At 46.6% G+C, this 21927-nt stretch overlaps 4 protein-coding genes across 5 annotated transcripts; 1 reads left to right on the plus strand and 3 right to left on the minus strand.

The window, feature by feature from the left end:
• The first annotated feature begins 8365 nt into the window (after positions 1-8365).
• Positions 8366-10964, plus strand: LOC120680833 (ras-related protein Rab-2-B). Its single transcript, XM_039962401.1, has 6 exons — positions 8366-8556; positions 8750-8889; positions 9288-9370; positions 9479-9683; positions 9765-9833; positions 10552-10964. Exons 1-6 carry the CDS (start codon positions 8511-8513, stop codon positions 10639-10641), a joined length of 633 nt encoding a protein of 210 aa, XP_039818335.1. The 5' UTR covers positions 8366-8510; the 3' UTR covers positions 10642-10964.
• Positions 10965-13392: 2428 nt separating this feature from the next.
• LOC120680834 (small nuclear ribonucleoprotein SmD1a-like) lies at positions 13393-15511 on the minus strand. The gene is made up of 4 exons (XM_039962402.1): positions 15345-15511; positions 15143-15219; positions 13875-14066; positions 13393-13786 (listed from the first exon to the last, which is right to left on the minus strand). Exons 1-4 carry the CDS (start codon positions 15356-15358, stop codon positions 13722-13724), a joined length of 348 nt encoding a protein of 115 aa, XP_039818336.1. The 5' UTR covers positions 15359-15511; the 3' UTR covers positions 13393-13721.
• A 1277-nt stretch (positions 15512-16788) lies between these two features.
• On the minus strand, positions 16789-19997 carry LOC120680832 (protein FATTY ACID EXPORT 1, chloroplastic-like). Of its 2 annotated transcripts, none has more exons than XM_039962400.1 (6): positions 19725-19997; positions 18878-19067; positions 18249-18380; positions 18058-18104; positions 17265-17305; positions 16789-17170 (listed from the first exon to the last, which is right to left on the minus strand). In XM_039962400.1, the coding sequence occupies exons 1-6, from the start codon at positions 19845-19847 to the stop codon at positions 17083-17085; spliced, it is 621 nt and encodes a 206-aa protein (XP_039818334.1). In that variant the 5' UTR covers positions 19848-19997; the 3' UTR covers positions 16789-17082. The 2 variants fall into 2 exon arrangements, with proteins under 2 accessions (XP_039818334.1, XP_039818332.1); XM_039962398.1 differs by having other exon boundaries at positions 18213-18380; positions 19725-19885.
• Positions 19998-20323: 326 nt separating this feature from the next.
• Positions 20324-21751, minus strand: LOC120682841 (transcription factor MYB80-like). Its single transcript, XM_039964872.1, has 2 exons — positions 21440-21751; positions 20324-21347 (listed from the first exon to the last, which is right to left on the minus strand). The coding sequence occupies exons 1-2, from the start codon at positions 21570-21572 to the stop codon at positions 20401-20403; spliced, it is 1080 nt and encodes a 359-aa protein (XP_039820806.1). The 5' UTR covers positions 21573-21751; the 3' UTR covers positions 20324-20400.
• Positions 21752-21927: the final 176 nt, after the last annotated feature.

Raw genomic sequence — 21927 nt, forward strand, 5'->3', positions numbered from 1 at the left:
TTTAAAGTAAAGCTCAAATGAAAAAGTGACCAACATGAAAGTTGTTCAATTTTTCAAGATCTACAACTTTGATGTTGTGCAAAAATTTATTTGACCAAAGATTCAAGAGCTAATATTAAAAACATAGAAGGGAATTTGAATTCTAGGAATTTTGTCTTTTTCAAAGCAATTTCACTTCAAATATAGACTTACAAGCAAAATGTGTTGCCATGCAATAAATGCACTGAATTTTGCAAAAACACCCTCCACAAAAGCTATAATTGCACACCCAGATCAAACATAACTGCAGAAAGGACCTTGCATAAAATCATAATTACACAAATAACCTTTTATAATAACAAAAAGATCCTTTTTCAAGTAATTCAAGCACATGATGCATATAAAATATACACAACTACTATGCAGACACCCATGGTGTTACAGGGTTGGACTGGGTTGACCGATCTGACCGGTCTCACCGATCGGTCTGACCGGTCTGCCCAGTGGAACCCTAAGACGTGATTTTGTGCAATTTATTCAACACATATTATTCTAGGATTGTACCTTATCTCATAAAAGTTAGTCTTGATCATTCCTTGACAGTAGATTGCTATTGGAACCATTGGCTCAGTTCTGTGTGCGACCGGTCTGACCGGTCTACCCAGAACAGACCCAATTGCTTCAATATTGTTCCTAAACGACTCTATCCAAATGCAATTTGTTCCTGTGGACTCATATCTATCTTTTGAACGCAGGAACATCAGCAGGATGCCTAAGCAATATAAGAGGAGAACAAAGCGCCGCTATGACTCAACTAGTGATGTACACATGGAAGATGCAGATGAGGGTGGTTCTAGTCACCCAAATGTGACCAGTGGGAGGACACTGAGGCCAAGGAAAAAGAGGGCAGCAGATTATGTTGCTGGAGATAGTGGTGGCACCACATCCAGTGATGAGGATGATGTGGAGGATTCACCTTTCAGGATTGAGCCAAGGCATGGCAAGGCTCCTGTTCAGGAGAACAGCAGCGAGGATGAGGTGGATGCAGGTGGAGATCATGAGGAGGATGAGGAAGATGAAATGCCTCATGAGGAGCTCAGTTTTCCCACCATTAGGGAACCTTTCAGATTTGGCCGTGGCAGATGTGTAGATTATTCAGCCAGTGGGATGACTAGATAGGTTAAGAAATGGAGAAAGGTTGATCCATATTCTTTGGAGAGGACCTCGACTGACCCCAGGTTTCATACCAAGGAACAACAGGACTTCTATGAGTCAGTCATCATCAGAGATAGGAAGATTGAAGTTGATGCTCAGTGGGTTGATTGGAACACCATGGAGAGGGCCAATGATCCTCTATTTTAGGAAATCATGAGTGAATGTGAGAGAAAAAACATCAAGGCACTCATGGGATTTCAGAAAAATTGGAATAAAAAGGTCATTGCTGAGTTTTATGCCACTGTCTATTTTGGATACATAGGAGATGAGAGAGCTATTTTCTGGATGACTGAAGGAAACCACTACAAAGCCAAATTCACTCAGTTCATTCGGGTACTTGAGCTTGACAGAAATGATGCAAATAGGCCCAAGATTCACCTTCAGCCAGTGCTCCCAAATGAGGAAATGAGATTCATGTATCCAAGGAATGAAGTGGGAAATGCAGGGAAGGTAACCGGGATGTATACCTACTATTCCATCATGAACCGGTTGCTTAAGAAAACCATTTCTCAAAGGGGAGGGGATCCAAGTGATATATCCCTGCATGCAAAGAACTTGCTTGCTAGATTGAGACCTGGGGGAGAGGATTTCTGTGTGGCTCACTATATTTGGGAGGAGATCAAATACATATCAGAAAATCTCCAAAAGATCTGTGCCTATGCGCCTTACTTGATGGAGTTGATTGAAAAGGCCACAAAAACCAAGTTCCAAACTGATGTAAAGCACGAGCCCATCCGTCCTAAGGTCCCCAAGCACAGAAGAGAGCCCTCACCTCATAGATATTCAGAGAAGGAGGAAGAAATATGAGAAGAAGAGGAAGAGCAGCCACAGCAACACTCTCCTGCTGCTCAGACTGGGACCGGTCTGACCGGTCGGCCCAGAGACAGCACAGCAGCAGGCAGAAGCCCTCCTCTCCAATCAAGAAACTCATCAATTTGTTTGTTGGGATGTGCAAGAGTCAGAGAGACATAGAGGTTGAGCAACAGAGGCAGTGGAGGGCTAGCAAGAAAGAGAGAGATTCCATCGAGATAATGCACAATGCGATGAATCTTCAGCCGCCTCGCTCACCCATCTCTCCTTCACCTCCAGAGGTTGAGATTCCCTCAGTAGATGCAAGGATGCATGGCTATATGGATGCTGGATACTTTGAGCAATAAGGACACTTCTTTTATCCAGGTGTTGGGGCCACATCCCTTTGGGTCGTTCACGTCTCACGGAGCTGCAGGACCCTCCGAATCAGCTCCATTCCCACCTCCTCCTCTAGTTTATGGATTTGATACTTTTGGAGCTCCAGGGACTTTCTCTATGGCACCTCTGCACACATCTCAGTCAGAAGCCTCTCGTCCCTCAGCAGCGGAGATCATTGCTCAATCCACAGCTGCCTCCATTTTTGGTTCTCTTCCTGGTATGTCAAGCATTGCAACCTCCTTAAATCCTTCTCTAGACACTGCTATCACTTCACTTGAGGCCACAACTCTACCTGAAAATTCTTATCTGACCTCAAACCTTTGGATATGTATGCATTATTGGGGTGATCGGACTTCCTCATATGCCACCGGCAATGGGGGAAACGGACAGTGATTGGCGCCAAGCTACTTCTCCCAGGGCCTTTATGGTGATAGCTGACAAAGGGGGAGAAGAACATGGATTAAAACTTCAGCTTGGCATAGGAGAGAAGGAGAAGAGTGGAAGAAAATCTCTGTTCAGAGTGTGTCTGCTTTAGCAGGACCGGTCTGACTGGTCAGTTGGACTGGCCTGACCGGTCACCATTTCTGTACTCTGAAACTGTGATAATTGGTACTTCAATTTCATTTGTGGACTTGGGGCTTGTAATGAGTGCTACTCTGTGTTATGAATCTTTTAAATTTATCTAAGTAAATTAGTGCTAGTGTAATGCATTTTGAAATGATGAATTGTTATTTATGGTGTCTGCCAGGACAGACCGGTCTGACCGGTCTGGTGGATCGGTCTGACCGGTCAACCCTGACAGAACCAGAATTCCTTTTCTTTTGAAATAAAGTGGATATTTTTGTCATATGCATCACGTGTATCTTTTGTAGACACACTTGCACTCTTTGCACCCCATGAATTTTGAGATATAGGGGGAGCTCCTATTTGTTTAAATATGTGCAAATTGGCGTTTGAGGCCTCAGTGGTTGAATTCAAATTCAAAGCACATATTTAGGGGGAGCTCACGATATATCTAAGAATTTAAAAGCTTTTATTTGATAAGCTTTAATCATGGTTGTCATCAATCACCAAAAAGTGGGAGATTGTAAGTGCATCTAGGCCCTAATGGATTTTGGTGAGTTGAATGACAACATGATTAAAGGACTAACGATATTATTGAAGTTGACATGAGCAGGGAATTATTTGCAAATCAATTATTGTTATTAGCTTATGTGATATAGAATCAAACAAAAAGCAAATACTAGTAAATGTCAAGCATGTTGTGAAGAGAAACAAAAAACAAGTGTTCATGCAATGACAACAAGTGGATTCTATATATATAGCTTGGCACATTTGAGGTACAAATTGTTGAAAACATTATTGCAAGACTTCATGGGTTATTAAAAATAAAAAGAGACATACACTTGTGAGCAAGATTTATTGGTCTTATTTATGGAAGCTTGCAATGCGTGAAATATGGTCATCATTCATAATTACAACGCAAGACAAAGAAATGAAGATATGAGAATGGAATATGGAATTCATTATTGGTGTGCAAAGCCTAACTCAACATGGCAAGGGTAAGTGATGAAGAAACCAACCGAGATGACTAGTGCGAGGGACTAAGCAAGCTTTGGTGGAGCGACGGCTCACAATGTGTGCGAATTGTTAAGGTGAAGTGCTAGTATCTGTGGGGTGTTCGAAGAATCATATCCAAGTCTTGTTGTGAGAAGTGATGCAATACATCAAATATTTTATTGGAGTGACTTGAAGATCCAAGGATAGATTTGCAAAGCTATTGGGACTCTAAGTCACTAGATCAAGTATGGATTTGCTCAAAAGAGAAGATTATGCAATGTTGGAATCCCAAGTTCGAGAAAATCAAAGTATGGAAAATATGAATTGATTCAAGACTCAAGTGGTTGAAATGTGTTTAAAATTTAATTTTGAGTATAGGTATGCCGTACTATCAAGAGGGACGCAACATTGATTATTTGACTCGGTCAAAAGTGCTCATAGATGACCCATGAGAGGATCCTGAGAGAAAATCTCTGAGAACTAACATAGAAATACTTGAATGATCAAGTCTTGACTTGATGGATCAAGTGGAGTTTTGTAAACAGGGGTTTGGGCTTCTCTGGCCCGGACCGGCCGGTTTGGGGGACCGGTCTGACCGATAAGGGGCCAACGGCTAGTTTATTTGAATCGACCGATCTGACCGGTCTGGGTGACCGGTCTGTACTGACAGAGCAACGACTAATTTTTGGGAGCGGGATATTTATACCCCTCAGCCCTCTTCTTTGAGGGCTGCTGGTTCTTGGCATTCTCCTGAGCTTCTTGAAATTTTTTCTTGACCAGCTAGCTCTCCCCAACACTCTTTGTGAGTTGTGCTAACTAGATTACATATCTTTGGATTGGGTTGAGAGATTGAGTGTGTGTGAGCAAAGTGACCATTGTGAGAGCTGCATTTCGAGCAGCTAAGAGCATCCATAGCTTGGGCACTCTTGATTCCGTCAAAGATTCTTCCTTGCATTTGTTACTCTTGGAGGTGTGCCTCCTAGACGGCTAGGTGTCGCTGGCTAGCTCCCAACGGTGTGGAGAGCAGCGGCAAGTTTGTGCGGACGTGATCTTGCCCCCTTGGTGGAAAGGATCAAGATAGTGGAAAGGAGGAGTGATTGAAAAAGACCCAACTCAAGGGATCGAGTTGCAAGAGACTCAAGCCCAACAAGTTCCTCAACGGAGATGTAGGATTCACGTTGGTGAATCTGAACTTCGGGAAACAAATCCTTGTGTCTCCTTTGTGGTTTGCCTCACTACTCATTTCTCTAGCTATTACTTTGTGCTTCCGCTTCGATCTACTTGGTGATGTTATTTTTGTGTGTGCAGGGACTAGAAATATACTTGATATCATCTACAAAGACACTTCACCAAGTTACATTTGAGCTAGAGTGAAAGAGGGGAGAAACTCTGATTTCGGGCAGGTTCTGCATAGAACCGGTCTACACAACCGGTCTGACTGGTTGGCTTTTGTATTCTGCAGCTAAGTCTTTGACCGGTCTGAACGGTCTGCCTAACCGGTCTGACCGGTCTGTGTGCTGACAGTGCTTTTAAGTGTTAAATTTTGCAAAATTATTAGAACGCCTATTCACCCCCCTCTAGGCGACATCCAAGATCCTTTCAGACCCCCAGTGGGCGACGATCGGCAGCGGGGGCGAGAAGAAGCCGGCGGCGCGGTGGCGACGAGCTTGGTTAGGGTTGGCGGCGCTGGAGGGCGGCGGCGCCGGAGCCAGGGGAGGCGGGGGATGGCGGGGGAACGGCGGCGGAAGCTTCTGCGATGCATTCCTCCCCCCTCGCATATGCGGGGAATAGACTCTCCCTCAACACGGGACTATTCCAATCGAAGTTGGCGATTGGGAGTTGAGTTATCGCAGAAGCCTCCGTCTCCCCTTCTTTTCTTGTTTTCTTCCTCCAACATCCACACCTTTTTCTATAGTCTCTGTCGGCGGCTCCCGCCGCTACGCTGCCTACCCACTTACAGCTGTGTTGCCAGCCTTTTTCTTGCCTCTGCCACCGACCACCACCCCTGCGTAGCTGAGCGTCGCCTTCCATCCGCCGTCGGCCGAACCGCCACCATCGTAAAACCACTGCCGCCCCCGATCTCCCCTTTATAACCGCTGGCCATGAAAATCCCCACCCGCGGAAACCTGAAATCCTAATCCTTACCGCCTCCTCGATCACCAACCCAGCCGCTCTCCCTAACCTCCCAACCCTTGTCTGCCCCAGCAACTTGGGCGACACGACTGCAGTGGCAGTGGCATAGCCGGAGCTTCGCCAGACAAGTGGACCTTCCGCGACGCACGCGCACTCCCATCCGCGTGCGTGACCTCGAATATTTTCGCTTCACACTTTCAATTGTCGTAGGATATTGTAACTCAGGTAATTCATAAAATATTTTGCATTGACAAGTGCAAGGTACCAGTGAAACAATTATATAAACTTACACTATTTTTGCAGGATGATATCACAAATTTCAGGTTTAAGCTACCTGCAATCTTGTGGGACTCGAGATTAAATACAAAAAAAGGATATCAGCAACCTGAACAAACAAATGAAGTCATAGACAGTCCAAGTGATGTTGAAATTATCGATGCACCAGATGAGTTTCCTAAACTGCCAAATGCATCACAACAAATGGAATTAGATGCATCTCCAAATGTTCTTTCCAGTAGAGTAAGATCAACAAACATGCATGAACTATTGTACGTTTTAAGCAACTACATCATGTCGATGGACAGTAATGCTGAAATTTTACATTAAGTAATTTTGTATTTATTATATTTATATATGCATAGTAAATGTCGGCCTAGCTATTTGCACTAATACAATATTAATTATTTAATAGGAAAGAGTGGATTAGGAGCACCAAGCCTTATCCAATTTCTCTAAGTTTGAAAAAACTAAAAGATATATTAAATGTAAATAAGCCAATGGATCCTGATTGCTTCAACATGGCTATTCGGATGCTCGCATGCAACGAGGCCTTATTATGGCTTGAAGACAAATACCACTACATGGACCTACAATTCTATGTAAGTTCATGTTATTATTATATAGCCACATAATATATTTATTTAACACTTTTTTATTTGTAAAAAACAGTCCATATCTGATTTTGCTCGAGACCCATGCCGTCGTGCAAGGCTCGATATCAACCAGTTGGCAAAATTATTTGAATGTTGGCCTAACATGGAGTATCGCATTTCACACTGCAGCAATGTAAACTATATTCCTTCGTCCTTTATAATCTTGTGTTTTGTTACCCCCACATCACATGAAAACTGATTTTGTTTGCAGATTCTACTGCCCTACAATTTCTTGGGTCATTTCATATTATTCATACTTAACATGGATACTAGAAGAGTCTATATAATGGACCCAAGGCCTTTACCATCATGGTTTAAGGGTTCTGATCCAAGCATTCACTATATTCACAAACTCCATAATATTGCTAATAATTTTAAACTCGCCATTGAATCAGCTTATCCTAAATGGCATGACCACATTTATGTATGGCGTCGTATATTACCACGATGGGTGCCAAAAACATTGGACTGGTAATAGCTTATAACTTGCGCGCAACTAATTAGGTTTGTTCACATATATGAAACAGTGTGTTCTTTTATAGGAACCTAACAGGCTTTCTTGTTATCAACTTTATGCAAGCATGGAATGATACAAGATTACCATTGATTTCTACTGTGAGTGCCCTTGTCTTTTGAACTTAGTCAATAAAATTCAATGATTAGTGGGTGCAAATACGTTCAATGATAAGGAATACTTCATGTGCAGGCAAGGAATGTATTGAGGAACAAATTTTTGGTGGAGTTGCTGAAGTACGAGGAGAATGAATCTAAAGACAATATTCCTAGAGAAATACGAGAAATTCTTAAGCATCTTAGAATATAGGCACTAGATATGATCTATCATGTCCTTAACTTCTGTGTATGGCTTGGTTATGATTGCTTCAAAAACCTCCAGTTATGGACTTGTAGTTCGTGACGATTGGAAATTTGGAACCCGTGTTTGTTTTGTAAGTCTTCTGTAATTTATCCGTAGCATTAGCACGGGCACCTTACTAGTAATACAATAACGAGACTTTTGAAAATTGTGTCCCTGCGGGTTAGAAAAAAAAGCTTGAATCCTGTGGTGACAGCGATGGGCTCCCTCCCGGCTGGAATCCTTCCAGTTCCAGGCTCCACGACCCCCGTCCGTCATCCGTGCGCGCATCTTTGGATGCCTCTGGACTCCCCGGACTCGGGCACAACACGGCACGGCAGTTTCTCCCCATCGCGAGCCCCACCCGCGCCGCCCCCACGCCGCACGCCGCTACCCCCAGCCCAAACAATCAAACCGCTCCCTTCCGTCACGTAACCACGTCTCCTCCGCCGCCCCGCTTCCTCCTGCCCCCTTGCTAAGCAACCCCGCCTCTTCCCCCCCCCCCCCCCCCCCCCCCCCCCCCCTCTCTCTGTCTCCCCACTTCTTCCTCCGCCCGCACGCGCGCCTCGCGAAATCACCCCCTCGCCGCCGCCGCCAGTCGTTCCCCGGAGGAAGCCAGCCAGCCAGCCGGCCAGCCAGGCCCGCCGGAGATGTCGTACGCCTACCTCTTCAAGTACATCATCATCGGCGACACAGGTCAGTGAGCACCCGGCGACCCCCACCCCCCCCCCCCCTCCTCCCCGCCCCGCGGCTGGATCCGCGGGGCTCCCTGCCTGCCGCGTGCTTCCGGCGGCGGCGGCGAGGGGGTTCCAATCCATCCGCCCCGCCCGTGCGGTTGCCTGCGTGGACCGTACTGACGAGCTTTGCTTTGCTTGGTCGCGATGCGCAGGCGTCGGCAAGTCGTGCCTGCTGCTGCAGTTCACCGACAAGCGCTTCCAGCCCGTCCACGACCTCACCATCGGCGTCGAGTTCGGGGCCCGGATGATCACCATCGACAGCAAGCCCATCAAGCTCCAGATTTGGGACACGGTGCGCTTACCTCCCCCTCCGCCCTCCGCTGCTGCTTTCCTTCGTTCGTACGCATCGCATCCCTTGTATGCTAGAGATCGGTTTGCTGCCGCTACCATTCCGGGCGACATAATCACTTGCTTGCTTGATTCATCATGGGACTTGAGCAGTCGAGTCTGATTGCAAACTGGAATTAGGATGTCCGATTGCTGTTACATGATTAAAACCTTGCGGCTTGCTGAGCTCTGAAGTTACAATATACTTATTGGATATTCTTTGTTCTTTGTCAGTTTGCCCCCACCCCGGGTGAAATTCGTGTTAGCTAAACATTCTCACATTAGCCCAAAGTTGTATGGGATGCCCACGTGGCCACATGGATCATCGATCCGATCTGATGCAATTATCTTTTAACGTTACAGGCAGGCCAAGAGTCATTCAGATCCATAACTAGATCATACTACAGAGGGGCCGCTGGTGCTCTTTTGGTCTATGATATCACCAGGTAATTACACTCCCATAAGCCCAAAGTTGCTTGGGCAGTCCTTCTATGCTCATGGCTTCCTGAATCGTGCTCATACTGGCATTCGAATCCATGTTGGGCTGATTCCAGGAGGGAGACTTTCAATCACCTCGCAAGCTGGCTGGAGGATGCGAGGCAGCATGCCAACGCCAACATGACGATAATGCTGGTTGGGAACAAGTGTGATCTGTCTCACAGGCGTGCAGTGAGCTATGAGGAAGGCGAGCAGTTTGCAAAGGAACATGGCCTGATCTTCATGGAGGCATCAGCAAAAACCGCACAAAACGTCGAGGAGGTGATGCTTGGTTCCTGGTGTGCTGGACATATGTGCGGTTAAGAATATTCAAAAGTTCTCATCTGGATATTTAAAATGCAGGCATTTGTTAAGACTGCTGGAGCAATCTACAAGAAAATCCAAGATGGTGTTTTCGATGTATCTAATGAGGTAGTTCTTTTTATATCTCAAATCATTACTTTTGCTCTGTTTAGGAAAAATATAGTGAGGCCCATCGATGTTACTTTAAGCATCATTTACGCATATACTCATGTAGTCATGTACCTTCTGTTCCATTTTTACTATACAGATTCAAATCTTACGATTTGCATCGAAGCCTAAATCTCTACTTCCTATCTTGTACAAAGCTCATCCCCTTTTTCTAAGAACCTTTATGTACTGAAAAGTTGGAGTAATGATAGCCAAACATAGATTCTGGAACCTGAAGACGTTTCTATGATGAATGTTTGAGAGAACTAGCTTTTTCTGTAATGGCAAAATTGGATAGACTGGAACCTAATGACCTCACAGTCAAATAGTTTCTATAGTGAATGGCTGAGACCACTAGCTTTTTCTTTAATGGCGAAATTGGATAAGCTTTTTTATGTAATCTTGTGGAGGTGTCTGCCTTGATACTGAAAGAGCTAGAGAGAACATCAAAAAGAAGGGAGAAAGAGCTAGAGAAAGCGAGAATATTACTTGTTAGTGTCTGAGGATTAGAAGGAAAAGTATTTAACTGGAAAGTAATTATTCTCTGATGGTTAAAATGGCATCTGTCCACTTGGTAACCGTTGTCCTGCTCTCCGAAACACTTCTGCTTGCTTAGATCCTTGTCTTCTTACCACCCAATGAGCATGATCTCATATTGCCTTTTGTCAAATGTGTGCAGTCTTATGGAATCAAAGTTGGATACGCAGTCCCTGGCCAATCCGGAGGCGCTGGTTCGTCGTCCTCTCAAGGCGGTGGCTGCTGCAGCTAATCATCTAATGCGATGATGTACAAAGGTGTCTGTCGTGTGGCACATACCAGTTGCGTTATCTTCATGTTTCTGAGTGCAAAATAGCTTGCTCCAGGGTGCTTTGTTATTTCACGCACCAATGGATTCCATCCCCTGAACGACTCGAAAGGTTCAGTTAATTTATGCCAGGTGTTCATAATCTGTTCGTTCTCTGTAATTTACCGGGTCCAGTCTCTTAACATCCACGAATTCTTTCCGTTTTATGTGTAAATAAAATAAAACGATGTATGGTTTGGTCTGATGCTGTTAATTTATAATTTCGAAAAGCATCGGTTCTCTGATGCCTGGGCTTGTAAAGTTGTCGACCACTGACTGAATGGTGAGTACTCTGCTTCCGGAGGGATGAACGTTCTGCTTCCGGAGGGATGAACGTTCTGCTTGGATCGTGGTAGCCTTTGGCAGTCATGTCTAAATTGAATTGTCGGCTGTAAATATTTTATTAGCAAGCTGCTACTTTGTTTTAAGTTTTGTGATCGAAATAGCTTTTGACTGAGATTATCCTTTTAAGGTAAGCAGAAGAGGAAAAGAGGGCGAGCCGAATAACATTCGTTCCACGGAATAGATGCCAAGGTAGACCAGCCAGAGAAACAAAACCGAATAGATTTGGAGGCAAAAGCATCGTGAACTCGACTGTAAGAGGGCAGCAAGATAATAATAATAATAATAATAATTGTCCCTAATAATAAGAAAGAACATGACGAACCTGTTGTCTACGCTCTACACACCAAGCAGCAGAAACTTGGCTACACACCGATCAGCTAGGTAATACTAATTTACAGCATCTGCCTGCTGCCCTGCTAAGGTATACTAGGTCCGACCAACAGGTTTGCTACAGGACGCAGCATGCCATGCCTGAAGGCGCCGTGCCTCCTCCGGGCAGTCAGTACCTGTTGCAGTCGAAGCATGTGTGGTTGCGGCCGAGGTCCTTGATGCGGTCGTAGCCGTGGCGGAAGACGCCGAGGCCGAAGAGGACGCCGATGATGAGCACGATCACTAGGATGACCAGCAGGTAGCACCCCACCCGCTCCTTGGTGAACTTGAGCTTGCACATGGCCGGTGGCTGCCTGGTCGACCGCCTCCGGGGTTCCGGCCTCCCTCTCCCTCTATCTCTCTCTCTGGTGGTTGATGCAAAACCTCTCGCGCGGCCTCTTATCGGTGCAAGGCTGCCAGGCAATTGTCGCCCTGTCACCTCGGCGGTATGGCGACGGTATCGCTCTGCTAGTGAAGCTACAGCCAGGCCCAGGGGCAGGGCTGTGCGAGTGCGAGTGCGAGAGAGAGAGAGAGCGAGTGATGCTGCGGCGCCTTTCCGCCTTTGCGCCGTGATAAGAATCGAATCGCGGGGCTGGCGGGCTGTATGGACTGACCCACGACACATGGATCCCTCCCTCCCTCTTTTTCTCCAACTGCACGAATGAATGATTGCCGTGCGATAAACAAACAGAAACCATAATCGTGGTGCGGCCAGGAAAAAAGATGGGGGGATAAGCACGAGAGCCATGGACGGACGGAGGAGCGAGAGCGTAAACCCGGGGCATGTGGGAGGACTTTAATTCGGGGAGCACAACGCAACCCGGTGGAGTGGATGGCATGGTATCACCGGCGCCGGAGCTGGTGTTTCCTCTGGCCTCTGGGACCGACCGGATCTGTGATGACTGATGAGGCCCCCTCCCGGGACTGTGATCCGGTTCCACAGTTGACAGTTGCACGGTAGGAACGGATGGACAGGGGACGCGGACCCGAGCACAGCAATGAATGCGACCGCGACGCGTGCTCTGCTGTGATGGAGGGTAATTATGGAGAGCTCAAACCTCTGGAACACGTACTCTTCAAGACGCAATGATCGATGCCAGATTGCCAGGCGCCGGCCTTCCCGTCTGGGCGTCGGTGTTCATGGGATGCAACGGAACGCTCGCGTAGGCGGTGCAGCGTGCCTTGGAACGGAGCGACACGGCACGACACGACACGGCGCGTCCGCGTCCGCGAGCGGGCACCTGGCTGGGCGCGCGGGCCGCTGGCTGGCGCCCTTGGCGAGCGAGCTGGCTGCCTCCCGGATTCCCGGTGCCGGTCCCACTGGTAGTGGTGGGGACATGCCGACGGCGCGGCGCGGCGCGCGGACGTCACCGCACGATGCGCGGGGCTTGTTGCTCTAGGCCCCAGGCCCAGCGGCTCGTACCGGTAGCGATGGCACGGTGTGCGTGGCGGCGTGCGTTCTCGCCGTCTGTCTCGGGCCAGGGTGGGGAGGGCGCCGCCCGGTGTTGGAGGGCAACGGCGCGGCGCTGGCGGCGACCCGACCCCTCGGGTAATCAACACTCACTCTTGATGGCCGGGCAACGACCAGATGCATCATACTTTTAAGCATCGAGACCACAGACCTCAAGAGGTATCTCTATGTCCAATCACCTCAGCGGTGTAACGCTACTGCCAGTGGTAGTTTTAAGCATCGACAATACCAACCAGGGGAACGATTGACCGTCATATTAGAAAGTGAACACCATCGAACTCAACTGAAGAACCAACTGTTAGCGACCAAGGCAGTTCAAGTTCAAAAGCTTGCGACGATCCAGGCACTCATTCTTGAAAAAAGCATTTCAACTGTACAGCAAAAATATTAATACAGGCCATCGTCATGCCAAATGATAGGAAACTGTATCTGGAAGGCGATTCAGCTGAATCTGTATCCGCGACGCGGAAGTTTAGTTTCAAGCACAGCTAAAGATCAATGCATAGCTCCGAAGCGATAATTCCCCCATGATGTCAAAACACAAGCATACAACCTAGATATTCAAATGTCTGCGCATCTTAATATGTATGACAGGTCAAAGCATTGCAAATTAACTACAAGACCTAAGATAAGCATGAACGATTGGTCAAATAGACAGAGGGATTCCACAACAAGAACTACTGAGATTGAGATATTAGGTCCGCGTTCATCAGAAGGGTAACAATGCAACATTCTTTCACATCTCGTGCGGGGGCAAGAGGGTTACATTGTATGGGAAACTTGCCATGCGAGACAGCTGACAGCAAGGGTACAATGGAGCTCAGCGCGGACCCCGGCCCCGACCACGTCCACGACCACGGCCGCGACCACGTCCCAAAGGCTTTCCTGATTTTGGGGGGGAAAATGCCAGTCAGATCATATAGTATTAGTAATGGATCGACTCCAACAGAAGACAAAACAGAGGAAATCAAACCTGTAGTTGGCTTCTTAGGCTTGACTCTAGGGGTTTCCTCCACCAGCAAAGTTTCCAGGTTTAAGCTGTCAGGAAGAATATAATAGCGAATGTTGTTTCCTCGCACACTGAGGTGGTCAAGGGTCACGGGATTCTTTCCTTTCAGTGTAAGCTTCACTGTCTTCAGATGAGTATTCATGCTTATGTCAACACCTAAAAATATGTGGATGAATTAGAGGATATGCCATATACAAACTAAACCATGATCCCAAATTAATCCCGTCAGTGTTAGCAAAATATGTGCAGAAGCATAATATGGTGAGATCGTTGGAGAACCAAAACTGCAATCAAACAATTATTTCCCGAATTGTAGCAGGCATAAAAAAAGAAAGTTCAAAATGTGCCTATCATGATGCTTTATACCCCCTATTTGTGCACACTAAAGTCCTGCATTCCTCCAACATCAAAACATAATCTAGGAACGACCTGAGCCACCCAAAACACCCTATACATGAAGAAATCAAGAAATTTATATTTTCCAATCCTAATTATCCGTGAAACCCTTCTTAGGAAGAAAATAAATATTCTCCACTAGCATCTAAATGCCAATATTTATACCTTTCTGTATGTGAATAGAGTATGAAATCAGCTAAGTCTAACAAGTAGCAAATTTGTCAAGGAAATGACAAAAGAAATCCATGAAAGGCTAAAAACACTGCACATTCAACTGCTCGCTTGAACTACCAAAACTGGTGAAATGGCCAGTACTCTCACAGGGACATCCGACCATTACTAGCACTGATGGATCTAAAACTAAAGGTCTATGATCAGTTAATTCAAATATGTCTACATACATAGTCATCACTCAGCAGGAATGCTCCCTTGACGCAAGAAAGAAAATGTTTACCAAATGCAAATAACCTACAAGCAATTCAGGGTTGGACTCATCACCTACGAGCAAGCAGGTTAAAAAATTAAAACCACAAATCTAATTGAACGTACCTAAATAGCCTATTTCCGTGGCATTGCGTAATCCCAACATATGGCTTTATCTGAAATAATTCGTAGCCCATCAAAAGCACAGAATGTGAGCGCAAAAGGTATGCTCAATTTTACAGTCTCCCAGACAAACCACACCTCAGCGCACAAGCAAATCACAACATCTCCAGGGGTGAGCTGACTGAATCCTAAGGATGCACGCACCAGACACAAACCCTAAAACTTGAAGCAATTTTAGATCACAGAAATTCAAACCCTTCCCCCCGCCGGAGGAGTGGGTCGGAGCAAACCTGTGATGGTGCCATGGACCACCGTGCCATTCTTGAGCTCGATGGTGACCGTCTCGTTGTTCAGCTTCATCAAGAACCTGCAGCGAAACCCCAAATCCACCACAAAATTAGGAGAGGAGAGGATTGAACCGAACGGAGGAGCGAAGGAAGGGCAAAAGAGGAGCCACTCCGAACAAGAGGCGAGAGATAACGGGGACGTTACCTGACGAGCTTCATCTTGCCGGTCCTGGCGGAGGAACGGAGGGAGGTGGCGGCGGCGGAGCTCAAGCGTGGAGGAATCCGGCGGAGCTACGCTGTTGGCTTTCTCGGAGCGGGAGGAGTAAACCCTAGTTTGAAGGCTGATCTGGCCGACGGGTGGGGCTGGGAAGGCTGGGAGGCGGTTCGGAGCGGCTTGGTTGGGCCTTTTTTGGGCCATCTGTATCGGGCTTGGTTAGAGAGCCTACTCTTCTTGTAATTGCAAGCCCACCCAAATACACTATTATGCATTGGAAAAAAAATCATTTTTGCCTCCCTCAACTTTGAGCCGAATTTGTTTTTCCTTCCTAGACCACAAAACCGTCCGTTCAGCCTCCTCAGACTCACAAAACCGTTCACATAACCTCCCTAAGCGGTTTTAGAGTGAGGTGGCAGCGGTTTTTCTATTTTTCTTTTATTTTTTATTTTGTCTAAATCTTTGAAAAATCACAAAAAAATCATAAAAGGGAAAATCCAATTTTGTTGAACTCCACTTAAGTATATCTACGCATTGAATATATTATATGATATACTTTAGTACAATTTTTTTCCTGTAGTTTTAGATATATGATTTTCTGTAATTAATTTATAGTTATAGTCTCTATCATCAAATTACGATGAAAATTTTATGGTGGGATAATCACTATATGATTGAGATATAGTAAAAAAATTATAATTATTGGATCATGTTTGACTGAGCTATAGATTTATCTATATAAACCTAGATAACTCTAGACCAATCTATAGTTAAACCTAGATAAATCAATGACTCAGTCATACATGATTCGATAATCATAAAATTTTTACTACATCTCAATCATATAGTGATTATACCACTATAAAATTTTCATCATAATTTGATGATGGAGACTATAACTATAAATTAATTATAGAAAATCATATATCTAAAACTATAGAAAAAAAAATTATACTAAAGTATATCATATAATATGTTCAATGCGTAGATATACTTACGTGGAGTTCAACAAAATTGGATTTTACTTTTTATGATTTTTTGTGATTTGCTGTGATTTTTCAAAGATTTAGACAAAAAAAATAGAAAACCCGCTGCCACCTCACTCTAAAACCGCTCAGGGAGGTTATGTGAACGGTTTTGTGAGTCTGAGGAGGCTGAACGGACGGTTTTGTGGTCCAGGGAGGAAAAGCAGATTCGGCTCAAAATTGAGGTGGGCAAAAAAGACTTTTTCCTTATGCATTTTTACTAGCTTACTTGCTCTTTGCAAGCCCATTAAATACGTTTTTTGTTTTCCAAAACCAAAAGTACTCTAGTAGGATTTTTTTTAAGACGAACCAGAAGTGCCGCGCTTTTAATATAAAACGACTTAGGTCATTCAACTAATGAGTTGCCAAGGTATCAGAATATTTGAAAACTTTGTCAATTCGTTTGAGAATTGATGAAGCTACAAGCCATCTGATAATATAACACCTCAACTTTGTTAAGTCGAATACAAATGTTTCAAGTACAAGCTGAGCAAGCTTATCTTTATCATGTACATCCATCAGGTAGAAGAAAACAGAGCATGTTCACTGGAGGCAGGGCTACCATCCTCTGAAGCTTTATTAGCTCATCAAGTTTCAGGTTGGAGAATATACAATTTGATAATCAAAATTGCGCCATACTGCTGCCACAGCATGATGAACTTGGTCAAACCAAGCTGATCCTAGACCGAACCGGATCTCTCTTTTTACTGTTGTGGGATGACCGCCAACTTCTTTGGTGGGGGATTTCCTCCAGCAAGCAGCACATACCCATAGAAACAAGCCATTGCGGTGCTGCATAATTTTCAATTGGGAGAGGACATCAAATCTTATTTCAAATGGAGAAGAAACGACATTGGACGGAGCCAGATAATAAAGAGTAAATTACCTCAGGGAAGCATAGAAGCCCCAAGGAAGGAGTCTGTTTGTCTGCACAAAGAAGTATAAGATTAGTGTTGAGATAGTAATATTCCACCATATTCCATATCAATGAGATTAGGAGGGTGCAAACGAGCTCGTAGCTCGGTGGTTGGGCTGCTGGTTGCAGCGCCCACCGCCCGTGTTCGAGCATAGCTCAGTGCGGGTTTCGCACCAGAGGCTGTGCCCCTTTAATAATCTCTGCAGCCTCTCTTGCGTGGTGCCATGCAACATGCCTGTCGTCTATGGAGTCAAGGATGGTTCCAGTGATCTCTCGAAGGATGCGGTCTTCTGATCTGTGTGTAGTTGTAGTTCTGGTTGTGTGCGTGAGGTGTGAGTGCGGTGTGTGTGTGTCGGTTGTGGCGTTTGTATGTGCATGAATAGATATTCCAGCTGTACCCTGATGAGAGGCGTAAGAAAAAAAGAGATTAGGAGGGCAACAAGTTCAAGAGTCTGATGGCCTGCTGTGCGGATGCTGGGTGTTGGTGACTAGTTACTGTAGTGTGTAGCTTTTATCTTTTGAGTTAGACTAGTTACTGTACTTTGTAAAGCTTTTAGAGAGTTAGACGCCATGGGGAAATGGATTCTAATTGGCTAACAAGGCTCGGGAGAAGAGGAAATGATCAGGGGGTTGGAAAAAAAAAGACTGTAATTTCGTTGTGTTTTAGTAATGAAGAAAAAAAAGACTGTAATTTCGTTGTGTTTTAGTAATGAATTCAAGTTCGCCTGCTCTGGAAAAAATGAATGAGAGTTGGAAAAGTTACCAAGAAGTAAGCGTGAGAATACTTCCATGCCAGGAAAGCAGAAATTGCTGCAAAAACAAAAGTGGAGCAGGTTGTTAAGCAATGCCTACGATAAGGTTAAAAATGATTGCAACTCAAATGCACAGTAATACAAAGGTAGTACAATGACATCCCACCTGCTTGGGCCAAGATAAACAGGACACTGGATTTACCGCTCCTCCAAAACTTTAGACTGAGTGTACCAAGCAGCAAAGTGGCAAGCCCTGGTGCAACACCCAAGACAATACTTATGGTGCTTCTGGAGAACATGTATCCTAGAAGGCCCATGGAAAATAAAAGGCCACCTGCATTACCAAATGTTTTTGTTATTTAAATTATTCGTATGTGGATAGATGAAGACAACAAAGTTCATATTCCAAAACTCAAAATATTGAACCATTCAGGAGTATCGGATACAATTCGTGTGTGAAGAACATACCAACTAAATAATTTGTCAATCAAATTTTAAGTATGGAAAGCACCAGAAAGTAGAAATTGATGGTGTTGTTTTCTACCATTTAGTATTCTATGACATCACGTGATATATAACGAGCTTAGAAAGTTAGAAACAGCTTTGCTACCAAAGGAAACAAAACATCTTTTTCAAACTTGCATTACCAATCAGCAACACTGCTAACTGCTGTGAACAATTTATGCTATGAGAAGCTCATAATTCCTTGAAAGTAGGAGCTATCAAATTTCTGTGCACACGAAGTAAAAAACAACATTTAACAAGATTCACATGTGCTATATCCAATTAATCACACAACAAAATTTTATATTCATAAAAATTCTAACTTACCAAAAGGGATCCCAAGGCAAAAGTCATGGATTTTAGCACTCCTCTTCTGGGGATGTCCCTCTGCCTGTACAAATTCCTTCATCTGATCTGATCGCAAGTTTAGTTCTTCAACTTGAGCATTCTCATTTGTTGAAATTTTAGCAGCAAAACTAAATGGTTTCAAACCAACTCCATTGGCAGACATCAAAAGCTGATGGGACAGCAAAATATGTTAACACCACCGCTTATAGTTATAGCCAAGAGCAACAGATTCATACAGAGGTTTAACATCAAAGCCTTGTTGTAATAGTTTGGTAAATAAAAATACAACATAAACATATACACAAAATGCATAGAAGTCCTGTATACAGTAAACATTCATAAGATCATCTCATTGTTCAAGTGGCGGCAAAGATGAAAATCCAAAAGAAAAGTGTGCTCTCAGATCATGGTCTAGGATCAATTTTATCCCCGCAATAACATAAAATTCAAAAGACAGTCCTAAGTTCTAACAAAAACACTATTGCAGACAAAATCCTTGACTCCTGAAGGACTAGAACCAATTCGGTGGGATTGAATATTCGCTGACACAGGACACGGGTCGAATAAAAACGCAGCAACTCTGCCTTCAACTCATCATCTTACACAAAAAATACACATACATAAACCAACCATATTGCAATAGCAAATACACATCAAGCCACGAAATAAGCACTCCGTCTATTGTTTCCGCAAATAGAAAACATCCGTGAGCTGCCCAGATGTCCAACCAAAGATGTTCCGATCGGATCTCATTTCATACGGACACGACTTCACGACCAATGTGCAGCTACCCCTGGGACCAGGTTCACTCGGATCGGAGTCATACCTTTGGGTAACCCACGAGAGGGCTCCAAAGCACCCGGCATGAGGATGGAACTGAGTAGGCTCGAGTCCGGCGGTAGGCCGCCGCGGTCGCTGCCGATCCGTGCAGCTGCGCCGCCGCCGCCATGGAAACCTGAAACGGTGAAACGGAACGCTCCAGAGGATTTCCAGAGGAGGACGGTGAACCTGGGCTCGGCCCTCCTGTAACCGTCGGATGCTATCGACCCCACAACGGGCTCGAGACGACCGTCCGATCAGAGAAGGATGGGGATGGGCTCTTGGGCTGGGCTCTCTGCACACTTCTCCAAATAAAATGAATTCACATAAAAAATCGAAGGACTTTTTTCTAAAAAAAACACACACAGTAAACGAAAACAAATTGAACAAAATTAAAAAATCAGACAATTCCAGTTGAATCGAACTGAACAGTCCGTTTGAACTGGAATCGTCAATTACTGTGCGGATTAACCCTGAAACAGAGGACTCCAAATAAAAATTACATGGTCTCCTCGTTTCTACATGTATGCACAATTTCCTCAAAATATACATGATTTTCATATCAGTTATTTGAATGAAGTTTATAACTCCCTTTCTTGCTTTCAGCATATTTTTCTTGGTTGCTTCTTTTCAGTCTTGTCCTGAAAAAGTTATTCTTTGATCGTGATATTTGCACGTTTTCGTTACACCATGTGATTGGTAAGCTCGTCAGGCAGATCCCAGAGTACACAGTCGGATCCAAACAGACTGGACATGTCGGAGCCGCCCTTCCCGCCATCCGCCTCCTCGTCGCCGCCGCTACTGCCGACGCTGTCGTTGCCTTTCTCCGGCAATGGCGCCGGTGCCGACCTGGCCGCCGGCTCGGTGCCCGAGCTCCCGCTGTACAAGCTCTGGTGGCTCCACATCGATGTGCCCTGGTCCGGCTCGCGGCCGGCGCCGCCGAGGACCATCCCGTTGTCACACCGGAACTCCTCCTGGCCGTGCGCGGTGGGGTTGTACGCGGCGAACATCCCAGCCAGCCCCTCGGGCATGTCGGCCGGCGTCCAAGGTGGCTGCTGCTGCTGCTGCTTGTCGGTGGCGGCGCCGGGCTCGCTCATGATGGCGCGGGACAGACCCAGCTTGATGCGCTCGATGGTGTCGTCGGGCTGTTGCGGCGGCGCCGCAGGGAAGCCGCAGGGCGCGGCGAGCGCGGCTGCCGCGCCCATCCCGGCGGCCGCCATGGGCATGTCGGGCACGGCGGGCGAGGGGAAGTCGGTGGGGCGCTTCTTGGTGAGGAGGTGGAGCATCTCATCCTTGAAGCACCCCAGTGCGGCCTCGGCGAGGTGCGCGACCTGCGGCGGCGCGAGCGTGGTGGCGATCTCGGCCATGAGGTGGGAGAAGGACTTGTGCGTGACGGGGTCGATGCCCATCCCGGACAGCTTCTTCTTGAGCTTGGTGTTCCAGTGGTTCTTGACGTCGTTGTCCGTCCGCCCCGGCAGCTGCGCCGCGATCACCGACCACCTGTTGCCGACGACGGAGTGCAGCTTGATGATGGTCTGCTCCTCGGCGTCCGTGAACTCGCCGTGGTTGAGGTCGGGCCGCAGGTAGTTGGTCCACCGGAGCCGGCAGCTCTTGCCGCACCGCTGCAGCCCTGTTCGCCGGCACGCAGCGTCGTTACGCACCCCGGTCAGTCACACGCACGGCGCGCTCCAGGACCCGCCACGGCGGCATGGGGACACGTACCGGCGTTCTTGGGGATGAGGCGCCAGTTGCGCGTGCCGTACTGCGTGATGTAGGAGAGCAGCTTGTTGTCCTCCTCCGGCGTCCACTGCCCGCGCTTCACGTTGTCCTTCTCGCAGCACGGGACGCGCCCCATCTCCGCCGCGCCGCCGCTGGCGATTCCGGGCGTTGCACGGCGCTGCTGGCTCCGGCTGCGAGGCACGCCAAGGCTCGCTCGTCGGTGTGGGTGTCCGAGTGCGGCGCTCACCTCGGGCGGGCCGGCGCATAAATAGGCGCCCGCGGATGCAGGCGGCTCCTGCTGCTGGCGCTGCCGGCGGCGTGCGCCCGCCCGCCAGCGCGCGCACGGGAAGGGCGGGCGCGGGGTGCACGGGCGAAGGCGGCATGAGCGGCATAAAGAATTCAACGCCCGCGCAACGCGTGACGGCCCCCCCCGGGAGCAGGGACAGGTTGCCCACCCGCACAGCGCCGGGTCAACCCCAGGTCCAAGCATT

Source organism: Panicum virgatum, chromosome 7N (assembly GCF_016808335.1).
Source record: "Panicum virgatum strain AP13 chromosome 7N, P.virgatum_v5, whole genome shotgun sequence".
NCBI lineage: Eukaryota > Viridiplantae > Streptophyta > Magnoliopsida > Poales > Poaceae > Panicum > Panicum virgatum.